We start from the raw sequence: 12,608 nt of genomic DNA, 5'->3' as shown, positions 1-12,608 counted from the left end.
ATTCTTAATCCCTTCTTATAGAAAAATACACATTTTTCATAGTATATAAAACAAACAGCAAATGCTTTCCCCTAAATCATCACTCTTAACACTATATACCAACAGTTAAACGTGCACATTTCATGCTATTACATTTGTAAAACATTTTGATTACCATTGCAGGAAGTATAGGAGGATCATCACTGCCATCTTCTGGTTAAATTTTACCATAAATGTCCCCAATCCCAAGTATCTTTTTAAAATAATTTTTCAGTATATAATATTAAGTGACTAACACATTTTATGTAGAGCTGCAAGCCCTTCTTTTAATAGTCTGCTGAAAAGAATGTAAGTTCCTAATTATAAAGGAACTAATCTAAAGAACTATGTATTTAATTAAAAATCTATGTTTTGGGGATAGTCACATTCATTTTTGAACCTTTAAAATTATATTTAAATGTTCATACATGATACCAAAAAAAGGTGGCTTTGCTAATCTAACAAAATGTACAAGTATAGTATGATGAATTACATCTTTTTTTTTTTTTTTTTTTTTGGTAATGTAAACTCTACACTCAATGTGAGGTATGAACGCAGGACTACAAGATCAAGAGTCACATGCTGACTGAGCTAGCCAGGTGCCCCTATGATGAATTACATCTCAAACACAGGTACAAAACTAATCATTCTTATTTTTCCAATGGCAAATTCTATTGGTAACCAATAGTAAGATCAGAAGAAAAAAAAAATCACAGCTAGAATGTTTCCTGAGATACAGTGACTGATTCTTGCTTAAATTCCAAAGGACTATAAAAACATAATTGAATGTTTCTAATTTTGTGACTACCTCTCTCACAGTGATAAAACCAGATCACCTCCACATAGTTTACAAGTGGATGGCACTGTGCTAGGTGCTGTGTGTACAACTCAGAGTAGCTAAACATAATTTGTATCTAAAATAAAAGAACATTAATGTCCCCTAATTTCATTTAGGCTATATTCCTCATCTTTTTGTCTTTTCTCAATGTGAGGCTTTCCCTAGTCTAAGTCCCAACTGATACGGGAAGAAATAGTATCTTACTTGGTTAAAACTACATTATAAAAAAATGTTACCTCAAATTCTTTATGGAAACAGGTTAAACAGTAATTATATGTACATATATACACTAACCTAGCCAATAAAAGTGTCAGCAATAAAAGTTTCCAAGATAAAAAATAAATTACAGGGGTGTTGCTACCAAATTATCATAGTTTATCAGCTAGAAGCAATATTAATCACCATGGCATTACATTTGTACTTCAAAAAAAATCTCCATCCCAGAACTGTATCGTTTATCACAAAAGATAGTTTTCAAGCCAGTTTATGGATAAGGACTCATTAAAAGACTCAAAGTTATTATCTGGCTCGCCCACTTCATCTTGCAATAATAAATAATGTATACTACAGAAGAGACAAACCTAGAAAAAGAAAATTACCATTATTGAAAAAGGAGTAATATTAACAGAAAAAAAGGGAATGGTAGTGTTGTTTGGTCACTACCATATTCCAACCTAATTAGTCTAGAAAAATCAAAGACTACAGTAATTGCACAATAAGGCAATGCCACCATACTCCCAGATTCAACAAACAACCCCCAAGAAAAACAGCATACATTCAGGGAGGTTAAAAAAACCTGTGAACTCATAGCCCCTCTAATCTCAAAAAAGACTCAGTTTTAGAATCCATTTGTAAAGACAGTTTAAGAGTCCAATCGGCTTTGAAAATAACAAAAGTCATTACTAATTAGCTTTTGCCAAGTATCTGAGATACAATCTGCTTAATAAGAACAGTGATTCAATCACATCACTTTTACTCCTGATATATGTATAAAATAGACTAAAACAAGGCTTTAAAAGGCACAAAATAAAAGATTTAACATTAACATATGTGAATATTTGAATGCATCTAAGCTTTAGAGACGTTTAGAGCAAAGATACTTATTTCCTTCTTTCAGAACCAGAGGAGAAATATGAAGTAAATTAAAAAACATATCTACACCATGGCATTCATCGATCACGTAAGTAATACTGAAAGACTGTGACTCTTTAATTATCTAGAATAAAAACCCTATCATGAGGCCTTTCCCACCAGTTTAGATCTTGGCCTTCCAAGGATATAAAATCAACATTGCTGCCTTTTGGCCTACAAAGAAACACCTAGAATATTTTTAAACCAGAAAGCACCTAGGAATGCACCTAGATTAATGATTTGAATTAAATTTGAATTGACCACTCAGAACTACACAAACATCTCAATGATGAAGGATGATGCACAGTCCAATTATTTTTCAAGTAGAAGAAAGCCTCTGGCAAGAAGGGGCTTTTGCCAGGAAGAAGAACCTAGAAAAAGTGAACAGCCAAGGAAAGTGACTATAGGGAGTAGGAGCTGGTAGAGACAGTAAAATGGAAGGAGTGAGCTTCTGAGATAACCCAAAGTTGTAAGGCCTCCTCTAGCTAATCTAGGATACTTAATACACAAACATAGCCCACGCTACAATAATGCCCCCTTGTGGATACTCTTAGCCTGGAACAATAACATTTAAATAACTTTTTCATAACTTCTCCTTTTGTCCTGAAAAGTATTGCTTTAAACCTTAGCTCTCTTAAATATTAATTTCTCCCTTTCTATGGCCTCTTCTCCTGATAATGAAGTTTAAATATCCTCCACTAATCTCTAAATGTTTCGTTTCCTTTATTCTCTTCAATATAATTTCGAGCATCAGATAAATTTTTTCAAAGAAATTAATAAATAAAAATAAAATTCTGTGGTGTTAAAATACTATAATGAACCATTTGTTAAAATTAGGCTAAACTTGAATAAATGACTTGGTACATGGGAAGCATTCATTCCATCTAAAAATCAGATTTACCAATTAGAAGATAAATAAGTACTAGATATATAACATACAACATGATGACTATAGTTAACATCGTTATATGATACATAAGAAAACTGTTCAAAGAATAGATTCTAAGAGTTGTCATCAGAAGAAGAAAAATTTTTTTTCTGCTTAGTGTATCTGTATGAGATGATGAATGTTAACTAAACCTACTGCGGTAATTATTTTACAATATATGTAAATCAAACCATCATACAAAATACCTTAAACTTATATAGTGATATATGCCAATTATTTCTTGATAAAACTGGGAAAAAATGAGATTTAAGGTATTCAAAAGTTACAAGGAGTATGAGGGAAATAAATGAAGCAATACTTATTTTTGACTAGCAAAGTTCTTTTGTTTCTTCCTAGTAAAAGAAAATCCAGATAATAAATTATCATACTAATCAATGTTCTGTGCCCTACTGATACAGACTCAGGCTACAGAGTAATTGACAGTGTCTGCTTTCATCTCTTTAAAAGATGGTTAAAACAGTAGTTATACATACAAAAGAGATTCACTATTTTTTTCAATCATCAATGCTTAAGAACTCCACGTTGGATATAACATGTCTTGAATGTTGTACCTAAAATTAACTTTAAGACTGGCCACTTAAATTTAGTTAAAAAAAAAAAAAAAAGCCATGCTCCTTTTATGAAATGTTCAAATTTCAATTTCTACTATGCTTTTTTTTTTTTTTTTAAAGATTTTATTTATTTATTCGACAGAGAGAGAGACAGCCAGTGAGAGAGGGAACACAAGCAGGGGGAGTGGGAAAGGAAGAAGCAGGCTCATAGCAGAGGAGCCTGATGTGGGGCTCGATCCCATAACGCCAGGATCACGCCCTGAGCCGAAGGCAGACGCTTAACCGCTATGCCACCCAGGTGCCCCCAATTTCTACTATGCTTTTTTCTGAAATTTAAACTATCAGATTTTGCTTTTGTTTTTATTTTTATTTCTTTTAAAGATTTTATTTATTTATTTGACAGAGAGAGAGAGACAGCCAGCGAGAGAGGGAACACAAGCAGGGAGAGTGGGAGAGGAAGAAGCAGGCTCCCAGCGGAGGAGCCTGATGCGGGGCTCAATCCCAGGACTCCGGGATCACGCCCTGAGCCCAAGGCAGACGCTTAACAACTGAGCCACCCAGGCGCCCCTGGTTTTGCTTTTAAAGCAGATGGCTTTTATTTGGTCTTATAAGGTAGAAAGACATACAACCTAATAATTATTGAACAACATTTAAGTGTCTAGTCTGCACTGGACACCAGGGATAAAAATGTTATTTTCTCTGCTCTCAAGGATCTCTGACAAAAAGCAGTCAACTCACCAAATAAATAAGAATCTACCAATGATGAGAAGCTAAAAGGGATTTTATTAGCTATGTCTTTTTAAAAAAACATTCTTTTCAGAAAAAAAAGAAAAGAAAGAAGTCTATTTTCATAAAAGAAGAGATTGATGTTTTTAATAAATCCTCCTGAATATTCTAGCAGTATTTTTACACTTTATAATTTAAAAATATTTACTAAATGCATTCTGTAATGAAAAGAAAAACAAGAATCCATCCTGTGTCATGATATAAAATGTATTTTTTATTTTGGGTTACTGTCAAGAAAGTTTGGTAGACACTGCCTTCACCTGTATCCTGTATTCTTCAAGCCTAATTTCAAATATATACTGGACAGATCTTTAGGAATCTGTCAGAGAATAGAAGAAGGTGAAAACCACACAACCCATTTAATATGGCTACTATAGCCATTATAGATATATAACCATTCTATCAATTATAATGGCCAGACAAGATATAATAAAAGGAAAAAAATTATAGGCACGATTCTCTTATGAATACAAAGGAAGAACTCCTAAATAAAATATTTGCAAATGAACTCAGCAATGCATAAGAAAAAAATCATCTCATAACTAAGTTGTTTATTCCAGAATGTAAGCATGCTTTTACATTAGAAAAGCTATCATTATAAATCATCAAATTAATACATTAAAAGTAAAAAAAAAGCATATGATCATCTCAAAATATGAAGAGACCTATGAATTTGTTGCAAATATTCTGGCAATTTTAAAGAATGTCCAAATTCTTTGTGAATTCCAGTCAACAGAAAAATGTAGTGGAATTGATGACTCCCAAGAGTAAGTCATAAAAATAATAGCTTTTTCCTGGATGTCTTTATCTTTGGATTGTCACTCTGGAGAACCTGACGTTCTGCAAGGATACTCCAGAAGTTCTGTGTAGTTGCCCATGTGGATAGGAACTCAGGCCTTCCACCAACAACAGCCAACACCAACTTGCCAGCTATGAGAGTGAGACACCTTGAAAGAAAATCCTAGCAGCAGGCAAGCCTTCAGATGACTGCAGCTCTAACTGACATCTTGACTTCAATGCCAGGAGACACACTGAGACCCAGTCAGCTAAGCCACTACCCAATTCCTAATAGGCAAACTATGAGAGATAATAAATATTTATTATTGTTTTAAAAAAATCAAACCAATACAAAAATAAATAGAATACTTGAATAAACTATAACCTTAAAAAGAGACCTGAAATCGTGAATAACCTCTGTTCTCAACTAGCCACTGGGAAAAAAAAAGTTGTAATTCCAGGCAGTTTTACCGTTGAATTCTACCAAGTTTTAAAGGAACAGGTAACATGTACCCTTTACAAGCTGTTCTACAAAATATCAAAAGAGAAAGCTGTCCAACTTATTTCAAAATCATAACCATTACAGCCAATGAACATGGACAGTACAAGAAAATTACATAGAATACAAAGCCACAGTAATTTAAACTGTGGGTTAATTGTATAGAATCAAACAAATTAGATCAACAGTGAAAACAGAGTCCAGAAATGTCATGAATATATGGGAATGGATTGTATGACACAGCTGCCATCAGTATCAGTGAGGAAAAAGATGGACTATTTAATAACTAGTACTGAGAAAATTAGCTAACTATATGGAGAAAAACTAGATTGGATTCCTATGTCATACTATATAATCCAAACATCTAAAGGTGAAGGCTAAAACTATAAAGCCTAACAGAAAAAATATAGGAAAACATGTATTGTGTCTTCAAAGAAAGGATTTCTTAAAAAAAAAAAAAAAAAAGACCAAAAGCACAAAAAATGGGTTATAACTGGCAGATCTATTATGAAAATGAAGGATTTAAACATATTAAAATGAAGAATTAGGTTGAATGAAAGATACTATAAAAAGAGTTCACAGGTAATAGACTGGGAGGTTTTTTTTAAAAGACTAAAACAAAGAAGTCCTCCCCTAAGATACACAAGGAACTCCTACAGCAAGATAAAGAACTCTAATAGTAAATGGGCTACCGATATGAATATGTAATTCACAGAAAAGAAAATAATAGTTATTTGAGAAATGGTCAACCTCGCTGTAAACAGGTAAATTTATATTAAAACATTTTGGTATACCACTTTATACCCACGAACTTGGCAAAAATTGGAAAGTTGGATAAAATCAGGTGATGATGTGGATATGGTAAAATAGTTACTTTCTCATTCACTGGCATTGGGGAGGGTAAACTTGCAGTCATCCTTGAGAGCGGTAGAATGTAGAATCTAGTAAACGTAAGTAAGCTTATACACAATAATACAGCAAGTCAATTTTTAGGCATACACCCCAGAGAAACTCTTCCACAGTTCTCAAAGGGAAAGTATATATTCTTTGCAGTGTTGACTGTGATAGCAAAGAGATGGAAACAATCTAAGTGCCTATCACTTGGGGTACAGTTAAGTAAAATATGGTCTATAATGGAATATTATGCATCAGTCAAAAATAAATAACTAGATCTATATTTAGCAACAATGGGCAGGTCTCAAATGCTGCTTGACAAAAAGATACAAATAGAATGGTTACAGAATGATACAAATAACACAATGTTGTTTATGTGTATAAAACGCACATGCACACATATATACATGAAACCTTAAAATATGTAAACACATGTAGGACAGATCAAAAGGACATATGTTAAAAATGCAAGAATGGGTACTTAATGCAAGACTGGGAAGGGGAATGGAATTGGAAATGGAGAATGAGGGAGAAACACACACTCACACACACACACAGCCCTGAAGAATGGTCTGTCAAGACTCAATAATGGCGGAGGGCCATGAACTGAGAAATATGAGCAAGTGAATTGAGTGAAACTGAAATCCTAAAAATAGAAAAGGAAAAAAAATTCCTACATGAGTAAAAAAAGCTGACGACAGAAAAACTGATCAAAGACTACACAACTAACAAGCAACTTGGTTTAGTTACTATTTTATTAATAAAACTGTTTTGATTCATTTACTTTTAAAACTGCAATATGAATGTAAACTTATTAAATAAAGACATATAAATATATTTTAATCTTCAAATTATACCATTAGGGAAAAGGCAAATGAGGTGAAAGAAATAACAATGAAGAGTGAGAGTAACCATGAGAGTAACCAGCTTTTTCATCTTGAAACCTTTTAGAAATACCAGCTCTAGAAATAGTTACGTTGTAGCTCACAACAGGCAAACAGCAGTTACTATTTCTGTTATTTGTCCCCTGAACTAGATGGAATTAGCCGACAAACCAACCTTAAATGACAAAGGCCATGTCATTTAATGCTTTCTGACAAACTAACCCTAAATGAAGAAAGGCCAAGCTTTTAATGCTTTCTGGCATGTAACTAGATTGTCTTCAGTACCTCTACTATTTCAGCTTTTTGGTTTAGTACTGTTATCAAAATGAATGGCCCAAAAAAGGACAAGTCAAATTGCTGCCAAAACAGGCTACCAATATTATTTCCCTTATTAGCAATGAGAACAGAAGGCTATCTTTTCCCTCCACTCATATACCTTTGAATACTAATATACTTTTAGAACTTTGATTCATTATACCTCTCTTTAACCTACAGAAAAAAATATAAAGATCAGGAGTCAGTCATCTTTGAGCTAAATACGGCATGGCACTGAAAACTTGTTCCACAAATGTTGAAATAAATTACTGATTTAACAAGAAAAGTCAACTGGCTTTCAGTGTATGTTAATAACTACACTTAATCTTGCAGCTCTCTTAAACAAAATAACCATGTATTGGCACATGTGAAAAAAGATAATTCTGAATAAAGTATAAGACCAATCATTTTTAAGGGACACAAATAAGAAAAATATGCAAAATATATTAAAGTCAACACATTCATCTCAGATATGTCTGAGCTGAATAGCATCTATTCTTGGCTCTTGTAAATGGATATAGTCTTATCCTTACCAATGGGGGATTCTGGAGTTAGCCCCATGCTTTGAAGCAATGCTTCAGCTTCTCTTCTTTTTTTTTCAAGATCTGATTCTTCTTGCACAGGAGCAACTGCTTCCTTCTTCTGATCAGTCTATTTTTAAAGTTAAAAATTTAAATTTACATAGGATATGAAACATTTCTGCTTGCAAAAAAAGTGTATTTTAAATAATGTACTAATACTGTTTACTCTGGGAGGGTGACTTAGTTTTGAACATACATTACACTCATTAAATGAAAACCATTCTCAACAGAGCTCGAGTAAGTAATCTCCAAATGATATGCAATCAAGGAGTTCCCACAAAAGTTTTTACCTAATAATTTCAAAAAGTACAGTCAATTTCTATTTATCTACAGTATGAAATTGCTACCCACAGTTAGGAACTGTGGAAACAGCCCCCAGTGGCACAAAAGCTTGGATAAAAATATCACAACACTATAAAAAATTTAAATTATTTAACGGGTAACAAATTTTAAGTAAATGGACATGTGATTTGTTGAAAATCAAGTATGAATACCTCAAACTTCTATATGAAGTCTTCATTGTATTTATGCAATTTTATGTAGAGGATGTTTGTCAAAAATTCATCTGGAGAAAGGCTTTTATTTTTTTTTTAAATTATAGGTCTTATTTTTATGATAATAAAAACATGGTTGAATTTGGTAAAGTTAAAATTCACTTTCGCACAACACAAAACATTTATTATCAAAATTACTGCCAGCTTTTATTTCAGTCACTTACAGTTTTCGCAAAATCTTCCAGGTAAACTAGATAAGCCTCAATAACCTCAGATCACCCAAAACATCTCAAATGAAATTTAAGCTTTCAAAGGAAAAGTTTTAGGGGCGCCTGAGTGGTGCAGTCGTTAAGCGTCTGCCTTCTGCTGAGGGCGTGATCCCCGCGTTCTGGGATCGAGCCCCACATCAGGCTCTTCCACTAGGAGCCTGCTTCTTCCTCTCCCACTCTCCCTGCTTGTGTTCCCTCTCTCACTGGCTGTCTGTCTCTGTCAAATAAATAAATAAAGTCTTCAAAACAAAACAAAGGAAAAGTTTTAAATATATACCTCAGATGCCTATTTTGGCTAGACAACTATTATTCATACAATTATCTGCAGTGAATTTTGTCAATCATAATATTCTATGATACCATTTTAACTTAAAAAAGTCATCAGTGAACTTCATCAAAAGAGCCAAATAGGCTATATTATCAATTTGACACTTTACCTGTATATACAGCAATGTATTAGTAGACTCATTGTTTAATACTATTAAATTTTCTCCTGTAATGTTTTATAACTTTTAAATTAGCTATGAATCATGTAGTAGATATCCCCAGGCTATTTATGCCACTTATGGCCATCCTTAGGAAACAAAAATCAGATATGCTCTCAGCATCGAAGGGTTTAAGGCTATAGATACTACTTTGAAATGCCTCTGCCTATGGGACTCATGTTTCTATCAGTTAACTTTTAATCAAACAGCTAACTTAAACCTCCAACGTTCTTACAATAATGTATCACAGAAAGGTTCAGGAATAAATTAGAAAACTCTTCAAAGGCCTTTACAGCATCATAGCAATGCTGTACATAAGTTGTACTTCAAATTTTTCTTATTTTTCTTTTCCCTTAAGAGATATCTAGAAGTCTTGGCTATTGGCTATCAAATAGAAACCTTGGTACTAATGTCACACTTAGAACAAATTATCTTACACTGACCATTTAAAACATATCTGTGGTAAAAGTATACAAATCTGGGGCGCCTGGGTGGCTCAGTCGTTAAGCATATGCCTTCAGCTCAGGTCATGATCCCGAGGTTCTGGGATCAAGCCCCACATTGGGCTCCCTGCCCAATGGGAAACCTGCTTCCTTCTCTCCCGCTTCCCCTCCTTGTGTTTGCTCTCTCACGCTCTCTCTCTGTCAAATAAATAAATAAAATCTTAAAAATAAAAAAAAGTATACAAATCCATCCAAATAGTTGGGGAAAATGTACATATCAATACAGGACAAGTAAAATTATCTCCAGCTCAGGATCAATGTATATTTGCCATACATGATAAAACGGTGATGTGAAAAATCAAAAGACATACCTATTAGGTCTACCTTTAAGGTAATATCAAACTTACTGCTTGGCAAAAATATTTCAAGGAAAATATTTCATGATGAAAAGATAAATTCCCCAATCAATTAAGTAATCTATTATATATTTCTTTTTTCTATTATTTATTCTGACAAATTATTAGCAGTGCAGACTAGCAAAACATTCAGATAAGTAAATTCAAATTCCAAACTAAGTTATGATATACATGCCCTGCTTTATGAGCTATTACAAGGCAGATGGCCCTTACTTTATATAATAAACATATGCGAGAGAAATATGTAAACTGAATTTTATAAACCAAATCCTCAAAATGCATCAATCTATATGAAATATTTTTATTCAGTAAAAAAAATCATTTTAATTTATGAATTTTGTCATTTTCACATACCCCGTTTCTTTAAAGTAAAATCCACCTACAGTGCTATATTTGCGGTCACAACTGCTGGATTTTTAACTATTCTGAAAGTATTACATAAAGGTATAAGTATTTGATATTAAATCCAATTATTTTACATTGTTCACTTAAAAAAATAAAACATACTTCCTTTTTCTTCCTTTCTTCTTCTTTTCTTTTCTTTTCCTCTCTGATTTGGGCCAACCGCTGCTTCTTTCGTTCCAACTCTGCCTTTAATTCACTTTTGTCCGACATGTTTGTGACCTTAAAAAACATATAATTATTTACAATCATTACGCTGGTAAAAACAGCGCTCTTTTAAAAAATTAATCTTCAAGAAGAGAATTATCTCAAGAGGCTACGTAGTTCATTGTTATTGAAAGACAACATATAAACTCTACTTTTTAAATATGGAAGCATATACATTATTAAGACTTGAAAAAACATTATAAAGAAATGTATATAAATATTAAGAGTTAAACAAAGTAGCTAGCACACGGTGAGCTCTTTAATGTTCATATGCCCAAATTTAACACAGTGTCTCTAACTCTTAAAACAGAGGACATGGGTTGGCATTAAGGAGCTCTGAGGCTATATGACACAGATCAAATCTATTACCAGAGTTTTGCATTCATCCCTAGAAATTTGATTTAAAAAATATGCGGTCAGACAAAATTCCCGTAAATGACGTGTAATTAATAATATTCAGGACAAGCAAAACACAAAATTTATCATCAATAACTATCAAATATATTTAAAGTAAGTATACTTTTAGTCAAAGCCCAACGGCAAAGTCTGACCGGCTCTTTCTCCCAGGCCGGAAGCTCCGTGACTGACAAGTTCACTTTGTCAAAACTACAAGAAAAAGAAAGCCTCTGTCATTTTGTGCTACAGCCTCCACGTTCGGGTACTTTCCAACATACACGGTGAGGGGAAACGCCTTCAACGCCATTTAGTAATGACTTTTATTTATAAAATGGAGCAAGACGAAAAGGCGTCACTTTTCCCCTGAGGTCACCACCAGGAGGGCGCGGTCAGGATAGGGCGTCTGGGAGAGGGGGGCCACTGGGCGCCGAGCAAGCCTCGAGGCTCCGCGGGCCATCCTCCGCTGGGTCAAGAAGGGAAGCAAGTGGTCTCGTCTCCCCCGGGCTTCCTGAGTCACCGCACCTGGCTCTCCCCGCCTCTCCTTCAGGAGCGGGGCCGGGCAGCGCTGTCAGCAGGAACTGCCAAACCGCCCTTTGAGCCCGGACGTGAGACACAACAAGCAGAAAAGCCTTGAGGGAAGCACCGTCAACCCACCTGTCAGCTGGCGTGATGAGAAAGAGTCCGCCTGCCTGCAACGTCCGGGTAACGTCCCTCTCCTACACTCCCAAGAGTCGCCGCCACTAGCTCCACGGCTTCCCGAAGCACACAAAGAGGGATGGGCGGCGGCTACTACGGCAAGAGCTTAGGGACAAATAGGTTCACCAGAACGAGGTCGCTCCCAGAAAGGAGGGGTGGGGCCCTGCTGCGTGAATAGCGGCCCCTCCGTAATTTACCTTTTTGAAGTAGAAACCAAGAGACAGGACAAAGAACCCAGTCTGCCTGAGGGCCCGAAGTGTTTCCACTTTGCCAAAAACTGGAAGAATACGCCTGATGTCCTCCGCTAGGTAAGCAACCACACCACCCTCGTGTTACAGATTCACACGACCAGAGAGAACTACAATCCCCAGCTACGAGGGAAACCTGCGTGCCACGAGCAATGCATTCTGGGAGTTATGGTCATTTGTAGTCGCAAAGTATGCTGGGACGCGTAGTGTTTTCTAGGCCTGCGGTTTCCACTTCAAGGCCTTCTATTTTCAGTGTTCCAAAGCGAAGCGTTGGTCAGTGCTCACAATGTTGTATGTGTTATGAAGATCTTTGACTCAACGTTGGCCGG

At 35.0% G+C, this 12,608-nt stretch overlaps 1 protein-coding gene across 5 annotated transcripts in view; it reads right to left on the bottom strand.

The window, feature by feature from the left end:
• DYNC1I2 (dynein cytoplasmic 1 intermediate chain 2) overlaps positions 1 to 12,372 on the bottom strand; it is a 53,695-nt gene extending 41,323 nt beyond the window's left edge. Inside the window, exons 1-3 of one of the 5 annotated variants that reach the window (XM_045779898.2) lie at positions 12,229 to 12,372; positions 10,838 to 10,954; positions 8,176 to 8,293 (exon numbers count right to left, since the gene is read on the bottom strand). In XM_045779898.2, the coding sequence (XP_045635854.1) occupies positions 8,176 to 8,293; positions 10,838 to 10,945 (226 nt within the window). In that variant the 5' untranslated portion in view covers positions 10,946 to 10,954; positions 12,229 to 12,372. Of the gene's footprint in view, positions 1 to 8,175; positions 8,294 to 10,837; positions 10,955 to 11,989; positions 12,177 to 12,228 lie in introns of those variants that run through there. The other 4 variants (XM_045779906.2, XM_045779890.2, XM_045779923.2 and 1 more) reach the window with 4 other exon arrangements.
• Between the last annotated feature and the right edge of the window lie 236 nt (positions 12,373 to 12,608).

Source organism: Ursus americanus, chromosome 1, assembly GCF_024610735.1.
Source record: "Ursus americanus isolate L20-20 chromosome 1, mUrsAme1.1.p, whole genome shotgun sequence".
NCBI classification, from domain to species: domain Eukaryota; kingdom Metazoa; phylum Chordata; class Mammalia; order Carnivora; family Ursidae; genus Ursus; species Ursus americanus.
Note: the sequence above shows the minus strand (reverse complement) of the source record. Positions and strands in the feature narration are given on the sequence as shown.